This window comes from Gadus chalcogrammus, chromosome 10 (genome assembly GCF_026213295.1).
Source record: "Gadus chalcogrammus isolate NIFS_2021 chromosome 10, NIFS_Gcha_1.0, whole genome shotgun sequence".
NCBI lineage: Eukaryota > Metazoa > Chordata > Actinopteri > Gadiformes > Gadidae > Gadus > Gadus chalcogrammus.
In genome coordinates this window covers 22,337,132-22,353,896 of record NC_079421.1, presented here as the reverse complement: position 1 = coordinate 22,353,896, position 16,765 = coordinate 22,337,132, and the positions used below count along the sequence as shown (strand labels likewise).

The 16,765-nt window shown below is 45.3% G+C and overlaps 1 protein-coding gene across 4 annotated transcripts; it reads left to right on the top strand.

Moving 5' to 3' along the window:
• Window positions 1-1,173: 1,173 nt before the first annotated feature.
• septin6 (septin 6) lies at window positions 1,174-16,751 on the top strand. Of its 4 annotated transcripts, none has more exons than XM_056600818.1 (11): window positions 1,175-1,351; window positions 2,813-2,927; window positions 4,889-5,084; window positions 5,878-6,064; window positions 8,238-8,399; window positions 9,395-9,491; window positions 10,486-10,654; window positions 11,133-11,265; window positions 11,492-11,682; window positions 12,652-12,700; window positions 13,543-16,751. In XM_056600818.1, the coding sequence occupies exons 1-10, from the start codon at window positions 1,322-1,324 to the stop codon at window positions 12,653-12,655; spliced, it is 1,284 nt and encodes a 427-aa protein (XP_056456793.1). In that variant the 5' UTR covers window positions 1,175-1,321; the 3' UTR covers window positions 12,656-12,700; window positions 13,543-16,751. The 4 variants fall into 4 exon arrangements, 3 of the variants coding, with proteins under 3 accessions (XP_056456791.1, XP_056456793.1, XP_056456792.1); XR_008896801.1 differs by lacking the exon at window positions 12,652-12,700 and adding an exon at window positions 12,227-12,280 and having other exon boundaries at window positions 1,176-1,351; XM_056600816.1 differs by lacking the exon at window positions 12,652-12,700 and having other exon boundaries at window positions 1,174-1,351; window positions 14,969-16,751.
• The last annotated feature ends 14 nt before the right edge of the window (window positions 16,752-16,765 follow it).

The following is a 16,765-nucleotide window of genomic DNA, read 5'->3' as shown; positions in this document are numbered from 1 at the left end:
GATACATGTACATATGCATATGCATATATACAACAGGTACAGACCGCCCCAAATACTCGCTATGATACATATAAATATACAACAGGTAGAAACAGACCCAAATACTCAATATGATTCATGTACATACATATATACAACAGGTGGAAACTGACCCAAATACTCGCATATGTATATATATTTATATATAATATATATATTTATATATAATATATATCCATATACTTATACATATATCTGGTACAAACCGTACCAAATACTCAGATCCATATATTTCTTAATATACACAGTCCATAAATACATGGAGTGTGTACAATAGATCCTTGTATATGTGTATATATATATATATATATATATATATATATATATATATACATACACACAAATATGCAAGGACCTGTTGCACAAAGTCCATATATTTATGTATACATGTATAATAGGTACAAACAGCCTCCAAATGCTCACAATGACACACACACACACACACACACACACACACACACACACACACACACACACACACACACACACACACACACACACACACACACACACACACACACACACACACACACACACACACACACACACACACACACACACAATAACTTGCTGTATACAGTTCTGGTCCTAAACACTAATTCTACATTTTTCAAATAGTTACACCAAATATTTTCCTTTTCTGTACAAAAAGCCTCAAATACCCCATTAAAAACCCTGCCAAGAGGTACACATATATTATCGTTTTATTATGCGGTTGTACTACTACTACTACTACTACTACTACTACTACTACTACTACTACTACTACTACTACTACTACGGTTCTTCTTGATTTATTTCATCTCTAGCCAGGGAAGATAATAATTATGCGAATATTATACTATTATTCTAATATATACTATGTTACACAAAGTGTAAAAATACGTAATCAAATAAATGGCCAAAAAAACCTACATTTTTTATTTTTTTATCCTAAATACAAATGGTAGTTGATGTTGAACGATAAACCCATCATAGTTTGATGGGTCAAACACCACCCTATGGTCGCTGTAATCAGAGGGGTCCATCTGCCGCTCCGATAGGGGCTCTCCATCCGCCACTAACACACGTTACTAAGCCCCCTACACGCGTACACATCTGGATCAACACGTTTCAAACACACCACGGCACAAACATTAAAACCAGACCGCCCGGGGACCCGTAGCGAACCATTCCGTGATTATAAATATACAGAAATATACGTTGTGTTGGTACAGTCCCGACAGGCCTTCGCCCTCGGCTTCCTGGAACGGAGAGGTTCGTCCCAGCAGCAGCTTCAACCATGGCGTCTACGGAGATAGCCAGGCAGGCGGTGAGTAGCCAATCTGATTAATTAAGGTTTAAGCATGGTACATACAGGGATTAATTAGTGTTATTATGTGTGCCCGGGCCGTTTCCAAACGCTATGTGTTTAAAACGCGGAGGTGTATATCCCCTGCACTACGCTTTTATTATCACATTGTCCCGTTTCCTTTCTGTATGCACTCAGTAAACGCTCATTGAAGCCGAAGCCATTGTATAACCAGGGGGGCGGGGGGCTTGTTAAGGGAACATATTGAAACATTTAAACATGTATATTGAATATATACAGGCCTGGCATTTCTGGTGGACACAGGACATTGTGCTGCCGTTATTCGGTGGTCGCCAAGCGCACGTTTCGTTCCATCCTCATTGATGGTTTCGTCCATCATGTGTTTTTCTTTAAATAAACATATCATGTATTGACTACTGTGTTGAAACAAGGATGATATGATACAGCATGAAACGGCACGCCATTCATTCTTCACGCTCCTGTGATCTGCAGCGCCAGCGGGCTGGATCCCGTTATGTTTCGTCCTCAGACCCGTTAGATCCATCGGGCGTTGTCTATGGATGCAACTGCTGAGCTATAACATTTTTCTTTTAAATCATGGATTTAGACTTCGCTACCAGTTTGAACCTATTTCCATGACGGCAGCGAATGTGCCCAGATGCATTGTGCAGGAAATGGCTTGCAGGAAGCCCCCCTGACTGAATTCATGTTGGGTCTCCCGTACGCCTGGTTGGATGTGTTTTTCTGCCTTAATGTCTTAAAAACATGGGATATTTGGCTGGTGCTCAGTTGAATCCTGGAATCTGCCACATGTTGCCAAGGAACAGTGTATTTGCTCAGCTGAGTTCCTCACACTTTTCAAATAGCCCTTCAGCTGTTTAAACCAATGTTAACTATCTATTTAATTTACAACTGTTTAACAAGTGTGGGATGGTCGTTCGGGAACTGGATTGTTTTTATCTTACAGTACGCTTATACCTTGGAAGAGTTGGCTATATTTGTTGACTGTTTTACACAAACCACATAATTGTTGGTTTTTGCAGATATTTGGTTTTCGGAAAATGTTAGCCTATAATCTAAATGTGTTGCTTTCTTGCACCTCAGAGTGTAGACATTGCCTTACGTGAGATAGATATGTAGTAGGAAGTTGGCATTTCTTTACAAATGTTAAATCGTGGTTTTATGAAAGTTACTGACAGGAAACAGGAAATGAGACAAGGCTCCTGAAAGCTGAACTCTCATAGATTGAAGAAATGTAGTGACACGTATGTTTAAGAAGAACTTGTTTTCCTTATTACAAAGTGTGTTAAATTATAAACAATATCATTGGTTTTGGTCTTTATTTCGTGTGCATGTGAGGCAACAACATATGGACCACCAGGGTCGCCTCATCAGTTGATGAAAGACGTTTACATTAGATTTGCATGATGTTTAAATTATCTATCACTCCTTTTCCGACAGGGAGAGGGTGCCCGTGCAGTCCCTCTGGCCGGCCATGTCGGCTTCGACAGCATGCCCGACCAACTGGTCAACAAGTCGGTCAACCACGGCTTCTGCTTCAACATCCTCTGCGTCGGTGAGTGATTCTTACACCCAAGCACCCCCCTGCCATCATTCAGTGGTCGTTTGCCTCGGTGTACAACAGCATCAAGGTTCACCAAGGCTCTCGGTTGGAGGCCCATTCCACGTTGTGAAGCACAGGTCATTTTCCTGACCTGGTGATCGGCTTAATGAGGTGTTTGACATCAATGACAGTGTTTTAAGAGGGAAATATGTGTCCATCAATGTAATAAATGGTCATGGTTCAATGTTTCCTTGAATGTATAAGATATAGATGAATGCCGATGATGGAAGAAATTTAATTGAATATAATGACCTAATATTTTCAATTATAATATAAGGGGAGTTTTTAGAAATAATTGGATTTAAATTAAATCAAAGAAAGTGCTGGCCAACAAGGCCACCGTGCCATCTTAAGTCCCAATAAAATAATCCCACTTGGTGACCGGTGACTCCTTAGGCCATTAAAGGAACAAAAAGCTACTCTGGCTTGACAGGAAGAAGAAATATGTCCAGGTTCACCCCTCCCAACAACGGCACATTCCATAAAGCATCCTGTGTGGAGGATGACGATGACGTATTAGAATAGCACCGATATTAGGGCTAATGTAATGACTCTGATAAACTGGAGTGTGTTTAGAACAGTGAAGACGGTGGGGTAGTGAGTGAGTGAGTCAGCTGATGGCCTCCCTCTGTAAAATGGAAATCAGACATCTGTTTGCCTGAGTCTGTTCTTGCTCATCTTGTCACAATAGATCTTGGCTTTTAGATGTGTTGAAGCAAGTCTGTTGTACCTCCTGCCTGTGGTATACGTTGTTCTCCACAGCAAAGAGGATTGTATGTCAACTCATGACACCATTCAAAACCAGGTCATCAAATGATGGTTGCTGAAATTATTTTCTTGTGAAAATGTTGCGTCATGCTCCTTAAGAGTGAGTGTTCTAGTTTCTGCATGTGTTTAGAGAGTGAGAGCATCTCACCATAACCATAGCTCCCTTTTTGCCAAGTACTGTTTTAGAAGGCGCTGGACTCAAGTACTTGCTTTTCAAGAATGTGCGCAGCTGACCACAGCATCCATTTAAAGCCCGAAAGGGTTTGCTTTGAAAAACAATAAAAAGGGCTAGAAAAGACAAACTGTTGAGCAGTGACAACAAACCCAGTCCAACCATTAGTACTCCCAGAGGGGCCTTCATGGAGATTATTCATTTGGTTCATTTCAATTTAATTTATTTTGCGTAATAAGAGATTTTAGGGAGATGTGGTTTCTTGTTAATCAAACAATACCAGTTTCTGTCGTCTTCTCTGGCTGGACAGCGTATGGTAGGGATCAGGTCTCTGGTGTTTGGCTCTCTAATAGACCTGCACACCACCTTCTGAGAGGCTCGTGTTTCACTAAGATAGAGTTGGGCTGCTGTGGCCATTGTTCAGGGGCCAACCTTCGATTGGCCTGGGCATTAAATCGCACTCTGAAACAAAGGACCATATAGCGAACGAAACCCAATTTCTTATTGTTCCCGAACATTACAAGTGAGATCTAAGATATCTATCCGAAACTAAAGCGCACACACATTTGGGGATCCACCACAACAAGCCATGACTATACAGTTGCACCCTTAAGCAAACAGTGTTTATTACCCGGCATTGGGGGTTCCTAAGTTCAAGTCTATGATGAAGGCCTATGCATGCCAATGCTTTTTTTGATTGTATTCATTCTCTGGCACATAGTTGTATGGAAAAGTCATGAAAAGTGTTTTATTTTAGTGAGGTGACGTCAAATCCTTACTTTTAAATTCAAGATGGTTTGCATGAATACCTGGGATGTGCAGTAGGTGTACGTTCAGGCCTCCTAAAAGATATATTGTTAAAAGTGTTGTTGGTGTCTTCCCGTGTTGAAGCCAGTCTGACTGAAGGATCAGCCTTGTACAGTGTGTATCTCCACAATGCCCAACCGCCTGTTTCCCGCCTGTGTTCCTGAAGGGGAGACCGGGCTGGGGAAGTCCACCCTCATGGACACCTTGTTCAACACCAAGTTCGAGGGCGAGCCCACTCAGCACAACCAGCCCGGAGTGCAGCTCAAGTCCAACACCTACGAGCTCCAGGAGAGCAACGTGCGGCTCAAGCTCACCGTGGTCAACACCGTGGGCTTCGGGGACCAGATCAACAAGGAGGACAGGTGAGCCCGACTTGAAGTCGTTGTAGGACATTAAAAAAAGAAAGAAAAGCTAGCAGCAAAGTCATGGGAACACTGAGTGTGAGTTTCCCCTTGGGGCCGAGTAACGTATACGTTTGATGTCTGTGACACTTGATGCGCGCTCCCTGCTAGCGGCTGGAGTCATTGTCGACTTACTTTCACACACAGAGAGTATGGAGCTATTGAGTTCAGCCCCGGGGACTGTCACCAGGCTAAGGTTGGCCTAGGGTTTCCAAATGGAGCTTTCCATGGCCCCAGTCCACTATGGGCAAACAACAGAAGACAGGCACGTTGCTGTTTAGAAACAATAAGGAGCAAACGATTTAAAACCTAACTGGATGACCTGGGTCGGCCACTCCTTGCGTGGCGAGGCGGGACTTAACATCGTCCAGCGGCAGTTGGCCGTGTAAAATGACATGCATGTGTCGGTGTCATCTTTCAGCTCTTCCCTGAATGCAGCGACGCATGTGTTTGAATTCCTCTTGTTAGATCCATGCTTGACTTTCAGGAATTCAAGTTATTTTCTGTTCATAGTAGCTGCTGGTGCAGTTCAGGCCAGGCTAGTAGAACCCCCTGGGTCCCATTCTGTGTCACGGTTTTATTTGAGTCGGTCAAGGTTAATTGCTGTACTAATTAAGAAAAATGTATTTGTCTTCCTCAAAAAAGGAATGTGCCGTGGTTTTAATTAAAATCCGCCAGATTTCCCAGACGGGTTGTATGTATATATTGATCGACCAGTGCATCAATTGATCTGACCCCTTTCTCCTGTTGACAGTTACAAATCCATCGTGGAGTTCATCGACGCCCAGTTTGAGGCCTATCTACAGGAGGAGCTTAAAATCAAGCGCACCCTACACAGTTACCACGACACGCGCATCCACGCATGCCTGTACTTCATCGCGCCCACGGGACACTCCCTCAAATCGCTCGACTTGGTGACCATGAAGAAACTCGATAGCAAGGTAGGGTCCTCGCCACTACTGGCCTCCGAATGTGTTTTTAACTTGCGTCGCTTATCTAGAAACGAAGTGGCTGCCATCATTTCTTTATCATCGGATCCTCGGGATAAAAGTCTGCAGAAGGTTCTTGCATGTCATCGTAACCTCATTGTTTTAAAAACCGAGGTCCAGCCAGTTTCATTTGAGAAGCTTATATTCAGACCTGGTTGGTAATAAACAGATGGCCATCATGTCTTCCAATCGAATGATGGTAGGTGAAACTACCGTGTGTAGGCGTCATGACACGTGCATACGCTACGTACATACGGGGTCATCGGCTCTTGTCTCGTTGCTGCATCAGGAGTAGGTCAGCCGTAAAGGGTTGTTGCCGTGGTTACCGCGGCCTCATCCCTTTCCCGAGGCGTCCTTCCCTAAAGTTCCCATTTGCATCGACCCTTCTGGCTGTGGAACAAAGCGCCGCCTCACTGTGGGCCAGAGCAGCTGGAGCCGGGGACAGACGGTGACTCCACCGTGGCGGGCAGACAAACCACGGTGTGTTACTTTAGGCATGGCAACAGGGAGATGTATTGACTAGAGCAGAGACACAGCCCTTTAAATCAGCCTTGAGTGTCCTTGATCTAAACATTACATTCCTACGGTTATACAAGCAGCGGTCTCAGGCAGAGCGGCGGTATACCGCTCCCAAAATGGCTGGAAGGAAAACGTGATGGAGGTGGAGAGTGTGTCGGTGGCAACACGCTTTACTATCACTGCTGTGTGGGAGGGAAAATATCTTTGGTTGCCCATCCAATGGTGGGCGGATGGGATTTATTTTCGCTCTCATTCTGCTTCCTGCATCTCAGTGGTATCCATTTCTTCCACCAAAAATTGAAACCAAAACCCCTCTGCCGCATCCTCCCAACCTCACTGGGGATGAGCGTTAGGGTCGTTTTGAAGGGACAAAACCTTTGGGCACTGTGCACTGCAGTGGCTATTTTTACTGCACTTGTCGTGGCTGCATGGACGTCGGAAACACTCTGAGTGGCCTGATTACAGCCAGAAAAGAGATCCCTGAAGCTAGAAAGAGAAGTGGTACAGAAATATACATGATTCCGCTTTGGTACACTTTCGTAAACAAACACAGTGCCCAACACACCCCCTGCTGCACCGGCCCGCCGTGGTCATGTGTTTGAATATAGTCAAATGATTAAACCGTTCTCTTGGCCCAGCGACCTATGCCCCAGTAGGCCTGTGGCTCACCCCCTGGGGTTAGCATTGTGGCTTCAGTTCCGTACGTTCCAGCTCACCTGCCCCCCCCCCCCCCCCCCTCTTTGTTTACGTGGGGTTCCTTCGGGTTACCCGCTTTCCTTCCGACTTCCGAAGACACGGCTGTAGTCTGAATAGGCTACGTAGCAGGGTACTAAACGTAGCAGAACACCTGGGTGCTAAAGGTTAAAGGCCCATCCAACAGAGTAAAGGGGCGGGAGTCAGCATAGAACCAAAGCCAGCTGTCAATCACCGTGTTAAGGTTGATGTTATTGGAAGAAATACCTGTCAGTTTAACGCCAGTGCAGGAATTTGTCATAAACCAAGTAAGCGCAAATAAATGTTTGGCCGCAAATATATCAGAAATACTTACATTGAATGTAAAAAAACTGGTCTATATCTTTGGGTCAAGCGATTAAACTATAGGTTTCCCATTTTGGAACTCTAACGGCTAACGGCTTTTTTGCGAACTGGAAGTCATATGGTCTAGATGTGTTGTAACGACTCTTGTTAGGTTTTGACAGAGAAAGACAAAGAAATCTGTTTAGTCATCCTTTCAGTGTTGATCAAGCAGCTTTCAAGGGTTTCATATAGACATGTGAGTCACATGCAAAAATAAATGCTGTTGTCAAAGTAATAAAGGGATGTTTTGACTAATCATGATTGGATGGCTGATGTTGTGCCCGGGAAGTGAAGGTATTCTTTAACGGCTGGAATATCAGCTTGCTGTTTAAGAAGCCCAATATCTGCTCTTTGGAACAGCTTGATGTGCACGTGTTATGTATGTCTCTGTTTTACCCTATTGCTATGTTTAGACCTGCAGCAGACATGATCCCGCCAAGCTGTTCCACATGTAAACAAGTACACTTCAAAAGTTGTGTTTTCGGTTTCTCGCCGCCTCAACAGCTCTGGTCTTCTACTTTGTTATCAGGTCAACATTATTCCAATCATTGCCAAATCCGATGCCATTTCCAAGAGCGAGCTGACCAAGTTCAAGATCAAAATCACCAGCGAGTTGGTCAGCAACGGGGTCCAGATCTACCAGTTCCCCACGGACGACGAGACGGTGGCCGAGATCAACTCCACCATGAACGTGAGTCTCTTTCTATGTCACGTACATGTGTTCTTATGTTAAGTCTACAAAGTGCGGTCTCATCGTGTACCTCGCGGTACACAAGCGCCATCTGTGTCCACTGGGGTTGTCAGGAAGCCTCTGTGGGAGGCGGTGTGTTCTTCAGAGCGGTGCAATCGGCGCGATCGTCTGACGGCAGGAAGCCCGCGCTGTGGGAAAGGCCCCAAATGGCCAGTGACACATGACCCAGCCCTCACTTACAACACCAACCAGAGAGTCATGGGAGGGGAAATACTGTCAGCTCCCATGGAGCTGCTCTTTTTACCGCTAACTGATGTTTGTGTGCGTGAGCTAATGGTTGAACGGATCAATGGAGCCCTGAATCAGGGCTCTGTGGCTCTGCTTATCACGTGGATCGATGCTGTGCTTTGCTGAATATCTGTGAAACACTCGTGTCCCCCCTGTCAGCCCCCCAGCGCTGCACCTCCTTGTTGACATTCCCTTCTTCTGACAAATGCCAGACTTCCCACGTCCATTTGCTTCCCAATTGCTCAAAGTAGTTTGCTGAAATGCTGAGTAAACACTGAGGTGCTTTTGACCGACGTTTTATTAAGTAGATACTTAAAAAATATTTATAAAGATTTTCTGCCACTGCCTATTATTCAGCAGGATGTCAGTTAGTATGAGTAACATCTGCTTAACCCAAAACAAACGTAGCTAGAAACAACTTGAGTAATTGGTTAGCTCGGCGCTAGCTTTATCACTCTCGTTGTTTATGGAGACATGGAGCAGTGGGAGGAGGAGACTGGGAATACTGATAAACCAGAGCATGAGCGAACCACTTCGCAGCAATTTTAAAGGCTCTATCTCTTTTCGCTTGAAATCGGAAGATGGCGACGATAGCAGCACTTTACGTAATTCATTTCCGTGTGCTTATGTTGACTGCACGGGTCTACGTGTTGTAAAATATGAATACAAGTCTCTCCCCCCCCCCCCCCCCCTCCCGTGGTCCACAGGGCCATTTGCCATTCGCCGTGGTGGGGAGCACGGAGGAGGTGAAGATCGGGAACAAGATGGTGAAGGCTCGGCAGTACCCCTGGGGGACGGTGCAGGGTAAGCCCGGGCCACGTCCTCCCACAGGAAACGAGGGGGGGGAGACCCCTCACTCCCCCTCTCCTCTCCCCTCCTCTCCCCTCCTCTCCCCTCCTCTCCCCCCAGCTCCAGCGGGTTCAGCCAGTAGAGGGGGCGGCGGTTGTGTTTGTCACGCGGGATTACATGTGTTATTCAAACATGTCTATCGCTGTTTGCTCTGTGGGCGTCAGGCTGTTGAGACGCTGTGTCATCCAAAGGGATTCACCGGGAATATAAATGCATGTCATTAAGGCATCTCCCTCAGGGATGTCCACAGGTTAAACGGCAGCCATTGACCCGTCAAACCCAGAACACCCTAGCCACTATATTTACTGTACGTCTAATGGGCAGATGCAAGCAACGCCCCAAGTGTTATTTACCGGAATGGAAAGGATAGGGGAGAACAAAACGAGCCGCGTGTATCCGAGCCATCTATTCGGGACTGGAATGGTTGTGATGAGGGACGATGGGTTTTCTAGAGACGTCAGATCTCACCAGCCCCTCCGATCCAGTGCAACCACGGAACAGGGAAACTCTGTTGTTAGGGTCAGAAGTACAATGACTTCATTGATTTTAGATATCGACCCTTTCTAATCAATATCTCACACCAATGTAATCAGGACTCCATTGGAGTGTTGAGTCCGATGCAGCATTATGCTTAATGTGACTGGAGCATCTAGAACGCCTCTATTAAGTATATGCTACATCCCATTGTATGTTTTACTGTTCCTATACTATGTAATGAACCGGGTGAAGGGTTTGTGCTGGGTCATGCCTTCCCACCACAGCTTAAGGCCAACCGTCTGTCACTCAGTGTGGGCCTGCGTGCTACATAGCAGAGGTCCAATACTTCCCCATTTGTTTGGACAGTGAGTGAACCCATTATCCTCTGTAAACCATGTGCAAACTGACACGCCCTGAATGAAACCCCAGTGTCATGCACCGCGTCTAACGGCTGTGCTCTGGGGCCGGGCAGTGGAGAACGAGAACCACTGCGACTTCGTGAAGCTGCGGGAGATGCTGATCAGGGTGAACATGGAGGACCTGCGGGAGCAGACGCACACGAGCCACTACGAGCTGTACCGCCGCTGCAAGCTGGAGGAGATGGGCTTCAAGGACACGGACCCCGACTGCAAGCCCTTCAGGTGCGGCCCCTGGGTGTACGCCGCCCTCAGCGGGGGGGGGGGGGGGGGGGGTGCAGAGTCAGGGTAGTGCTGGAGGAAGTGCGGGTGTTCCATGCTGCCATGTCATGGATCTTCTCTGAGTGTGTATGGTGATGGCTGTGGCATTTATTATGCAGCCTCACACAGCCCTAGAGTGTATTCAGTCTGACCCCGGCCAGGTGAGGCTGCTTAAGCCATCCGTCAGCCGTACACACTCCATAGATATACTCCTATTTGGAGGAGTATATCCGATTCATTATCCTATTTCATCAACATCATCATTTACTTTTTTTCATAATAATCAACCTTCACTTCATATTGTATGAGTAGAGTTAGGGGGAAAAGGGGGAGACTCCTTCCATCCTACGCTCGTTACATCATTGCTGCACATTGTAAACCCTGGTCTATGAAGTGAGATCGCTGACACTATTAATATTAACATGCATCCTGGTACCTTCAGTCTGCAGGAGACCTACGAGGCCAAGAGGAACGAGTTCATGGGCGAGCTGCAGAAGAAGGAGGAGGAAATGAGGCAGATGTTCGTCCAGCGAGTCAAGGAGAAGGAGGGCGAGCTCAAGGAGGCAGAGAAGGAGGTGTGTGTGTGTGTGTGTGTGTGTGTGTGTGTGTGTGTGTGTGTGTGTGTGTGTGTGTGTGTGTGTGTGTGTGTGTGCGCGTGTGCATTTGTATGTGGTTGAGTGGGTGTGTGTGAACGAGTACTTCGACACACCGCATTACCTATTTACAATACCATCACTATGGGATGTTTCTCCTCATTCCTGCTTCACTGAACCCCAACATCCCCCGTGAACCTCGACACAGCTGCACGAGAAGTTTGACCGCCTGAAGAAGCTCCACCAGGACGAGAAGAAGAAGCTGGAGGACAAGAGGAAATCTCTGGACGACGAGCTGAACATGTTCAAACAGAAGAAGACGGCGGCAGAGCTGCTGCTGAATCAGGCCCAGCAGGCAGGGGGCTCCACCACCCTCAAGAGGGACAAGGAGAGGAAGAAGTAAGTGCTCTTTTACTCCTTTTGGTTGAGTCGGAAAAAACAAAAAGAAGGGACCGCCACTCGACAGCGAGGGAACATCGGAGCAGCCTGGGTACTAGGAGATAAACATTTGCGTTGTATTAACGTCACTTTAACAGGCTTAACGATGTCAGTGGAGCAATGTGGTTGTAATGTGTATAACCTGTAGGGGGTAATTGTACAGGATTTTGCCGTCTGTTTACTTTTCTGAAAACGAGCATTAACTGAACGAAACATTTCTTGTGTATTGTATTTACTGATAGTATGTTTTTTTGTGTGGTTTTACATAAACTCCGCTTTCGCCTGAGAATGAAGGTTTGTGTTCGCACAAGGGGGTGTACCTTCATACGAACAATCCCTTTATGTCTCATTGATACCGTCATTAATGCCAACCGATCCTGAACCTTGATGGGGTTGTCTGTATTTAGCACCATCCATCCTGAACATCTGCAGATGTAATGAGTCATGTCTTGTTCGTGCGGCTGGTCAAGCTGCTTTGGTAACTCCCCCTGATTGTATGTTCAAGCTGATGAGACCCGCTGCTGTTTAAAAAGGACCAAGACTTTTGCACTAAAAACAGGTTATTGTTTTTTCCCTTTCTCAAAGCTATTCTCCTTCCAGCCGCCTGCTTCCCTCTGTCCCTCTTTAACACACCCCCTCTGGACAGGAGGAGCGCCTCCCCAGACCCCCGCCCTCTGTCCCTCTTTAACACAACCCCTCTGGACAGGAGGACCGCCTCCCCAGACCCCCGCCCTCTGTCCCTCTTTAACACAACCCCTCTGGACAGGAGGACCGCCTCCCCAGACCCCCGCCCATCTCCCGTGTTCTGCCTCTCATAACCTTCCTAACCGCATCGCCTTCCCTTTAGGCCTCGTCGCGCTCGTACCGATGCGTACGGATGATTAAGTTACCGCATGTTGTTGTTGTGCTGATGCATGTCATGTTTTCCAGTTAACTCCCACCTACCCCCTCGCTGCCCACTGCATGAGACCCTCTCCCGGTAAGGTTTCCCTCCTCAAGTAGGAAGACTTTCTACACTGATTATCCCCCTCCCACTATCGATTTATAGTGTTAATATTTGACTCTAACCCCCCCAATCTGAGTCCTCTTCCCTTTGCCCATCCCTACTGTCAGACAAAGAAGCATTCAGGGCCGACGGCCACCCACTGGGAGGTTGGGGGGCCCCGGGGCCCTTCAGCCGGTACAGGGCCACACCTGTCGGGTTGATCTCGCAGACACACGTTGGCCTCCCCCACCCCCCCTTATGTAACAACAAAGGCCCATCCTGAGAGGAATAATGTTGTTTGTTGAGTCAACAAAGAAGAGAGATGGTGGGGGGGATATATGATAATGAAGACATCTGTCCTGCACATCTGTACACACACACACACACACACACACACACACACACACACACACACACACACACACACACACACACACACACACACACACACACACACACACACACACACACACACACACACACACACACACACACACAGTACTGGGGGAGAGTCCTAACCGAGACACCACTAAGCACTGAAATGGTTACTCTTTCACTTACGTGGGAGAAACAAAGTAAATACAAAAACCCAATTATTGTTGTAATTATTTAGACCCAAAGTGCAAAATGATTGTTAAAACAGTTTGTTTAAATATTTACATCATCGCACACTTTGCCAAAGCGCGGTCCGTCGTCCCTGATTGCTTCTTCTCGTCAGAACAGCCCAGCTAACACGAACTGGAAGTGTGTGTTGTGCCGTTAATGTTGAATGGAATGTGTAGCCACAGTTGTGTTAACACTTAGAAAGCAATAACCACCCTCTCTCTCATTTCCAGTTCTGGATTCCTGTTGAAAAGTGCCCCCTCATCCCTGCTGTGAATGACTTGTCACCAAATCACCCTGCAGGGCCCCTAGCCCCCCTCCTTATCCCCACTGTCCACCCGACACCCACCAAGCCACTAATATCAATCACACCTTTTGGTTTGACCCAAACATGCATCCTTTTTCGAACTGAATGACGGTTCTCTTTATTTGTGGTTTTGTACGAGCCATTATTTTGAGAAACAAAAACACACAGTCTTTGTAGATTGAGTGTGGCCTAGGACTACTTCCCCATTATTCATGCAAAAGAGCCCAACGGGTGTGTGAAGCCTTCAATAACTTAAAATAAAAACACATTTCAGTCTCATTTTATGGACCAAAAAATAATACATCATAAAACAGAGGCTGCGCTGGTCATTGCAACGGAATGGAAGGTGTAATGTTTTAGCCAACACATTCACTCTGCCGTCAGCTTGTCCCTTGAGTCAATCAGTTACAGTCTGACCGAGGAACTATAGATTTTTGTGCGTTACATTTTGAGAAAGGGTTGAACTGTGAGTCTGCATCCTATTTGCTGGAATTCACTTAAGCCATAACTAGAATACACTCCCAATTTCCATTTTTACGTCCATAATGATATAATGTATGGATTTACGGACTGATTCCATCGTATTATTACAGGGCAGAGGGATCGTTCATTCTAGCCTCATGCATGAGCCAATACATGCTCCTCTTTTCCTGTACCTCGTGGGTGGTTCATTCATACCTGTGTATTCGCCTTCACATTTGTGACGTATATTTTTTTTACAAATGTGATTTTTTTATTATTCCTTTATGTATTTCCTATGCCAACGCAACTTTTTATGTAACCTTAAAAGAAAGCACATTAAACTGACCCAAACAGAAAACAAAGAGAAACATGTATCAGTGTTAAACCGATGGTATTTTATCTAAAGTGATTAATAAATGTGAACATTAACCAAATATGGAAATTGTGGCCACAATCCTTTGGTAGTGAATGGAGCACGACATCCCATATGGCATCATTTACTGATTTGTGATATTTTGTGTGCCCACGTGAGCCTTTTTAATGGAGGATACGTCACACAGAATGCCATACATTGGGGTCACAAATGTATTTGACTTTGAACACCGTAGAAAAGGATAGTGGTTCCCGCCTGACATTATCCATCTGAGAGCTTGTGAGGCTGCACTTAAAATAAGCGTGTGTTAGTGTGTCTGTGTGTGTATTCCACGCGCGTCCTTGTTGATTTACAGCCTGAATACAGACGACGTGCCAGCGTCAATCTCAATCTTTCCGTGCGTTGGAGGCCCCCAGGGGCTTGGAGTTGATGGGATGAAAATGTACAATCAACGAGTGTTCCATATCTCCATCCCAATCCTCCCCTTAATAGTCTGTGTATTCACTTTCCTTTGCAGTAATCCGTGGCTCTGCACTGAGTAGGTCTTCGGCCCTGAAGTATTGCTAAGGGACCAGGCTTTGTGGGTATTTAACACCCCGGGTTGTGACCAGAGCCTGCTTTGTGGACGCCACCCTTCTGTGTTTCCTAATGGTGATTCCCCCCTGCGTAATATGTGTTAACCATCCAGTATTAGTTGTTTTCTATTCCAAACTTCCGCTTTTTCTGCTTCTCTAACTTCTATTCTGATCGCCGTGCGGCAGAAGCTTTCAGATGTGCTCTACACACGTATGCTTAGTATGTACGCTTTACTGCTACTGTTTTGGCTGAGGTTGGTTTGATGGCAAACATGTTTTTCTTACGATTACCGGTCAAAGAAAAGGCAATAAAATACCCACTTGTGTCTTTCCCGAATAACCCGGAGCACCAAGTGAAGTCCATGTTCTCAGCAGGTTTGGGACGGCATGCAGTAGTCCATTAAAACACTTGTTTTCCCTGTAAAAGCATGAAGAGGACTAAATCCGCCGTGGTGGTCGTCCTGTGAAACATCTTCTGCAATCTCAAAGTGAATCCTAGTGGTTTCGTCCTGACTCTCGCTTGGCCGTCTCCTCTAACCTGCCTCTCTCCCTCCCTCCCTCTCTCTGTTTCCTAGCTTTTTTTAATCTTGGCCGTCAGAAGAGGGGATTGCAGCTTCAACGAGAACTAAAACACCCAATACCTCCTCTGTTCTTGCTCCCTGCATCAACCTTTTTAATCTTGCATCTTTCATCTGATTTGTCGAATAAGGCCTTATGTGGACTCGCATGGTATTTATGATAAGGAATAAAATAAAACTGAGCCCACTGGGGAGCCTCAGACCTGACACGGCTGTCTTAAAAAGATTGGGGACTACCCTTGAAAAAAAGAAAACGAAACAGAGTTTATTTGGGGTATCTTACACCACTGTTAATCCGTCTCCATTTTAAATAACATTGCAATTATCTCTTTCCTTTTTAATGGGAAAGCTTGTTTCTAATATAAAAAGTGCACTCAATGACATACCTCTTGGGTCAAGTATGTTATTAAGTATTGCTTATTCACAATAACAATTGTCCAACAAATAGTTTTTTTTCTTTTCAGTTGGAAAAAAATGAGCCGTCACATGCTGAATTCATTACAACTCCATCACACAACCTTGGTATTATATACATTTATATTAAAACAATTCCTGCAACAACTGAGTCCATAACTTTCTTAGGCACTTATTAAAAGGCATTATGGTCTGGATTACATGCTTGAGTACCATGGAGGTCACATTAAGTGCCCTCTTAAACATAGTGCTTTAACAATCACCCACCTATTCTGTATTTTGCATGCATACCTTTATTTCATTACTGGAGTTATCATGACCTTTTCCCTTGTTTTATCCCTGGTTAACTACATTTGAAGTCTATATTGAATATTGTTTTTTTTTTATGATGCACATTATTAATGTATATTTGCTGTCTTATAATTGTAGAACCCATTTGCCAAATATTACTATTAAGGTGTAGTTGGATTTTAATCCCAAATAGTGAAGAATACCTGTGCATTTATATAATTTATAAGGATATATTTTGTGTATTGAAGTGGAGACCTGTTTATGAAATATTACCTTTGGATGTGGCTTTCACTTTAAAGAACTAAATGGTGTCAGGAAATATACATTTTTAGCATCTGTCATCACTTCTTGTAGTCCAATACTTTTCCACAACGCATATTAGGCCTACTTTCTTGTAGTTTGAATCTGTTGTAAATTTTCAATAAAAACAATCTTATCCAAATATCTTCTTTAATG

Excerpts from the sequence above, each read along its gene's own strand:
- septin6 (XM_056600816.1), top strand. The coding sequence starts at position 1,322 with ATGGCGTCTACGGAGATAGCCAGGCAGGCG. Across the intron at positions 1,352-2,812 it reads CGGAGATAGCCAGGCAGGCG|GGAGAGGGTGCCCGTGCAGT; the intron begins GTGAGTAGCCAA and ends CTTTTCCGACAG. Across the intron at positions 6,065-8,237 it reads TGAAGAAACTCGATAGCAAG|GTCAACATTATTCCAATCAT; the intron begins GTAGGGTCCTCG and ends CTTTGTTATCAG.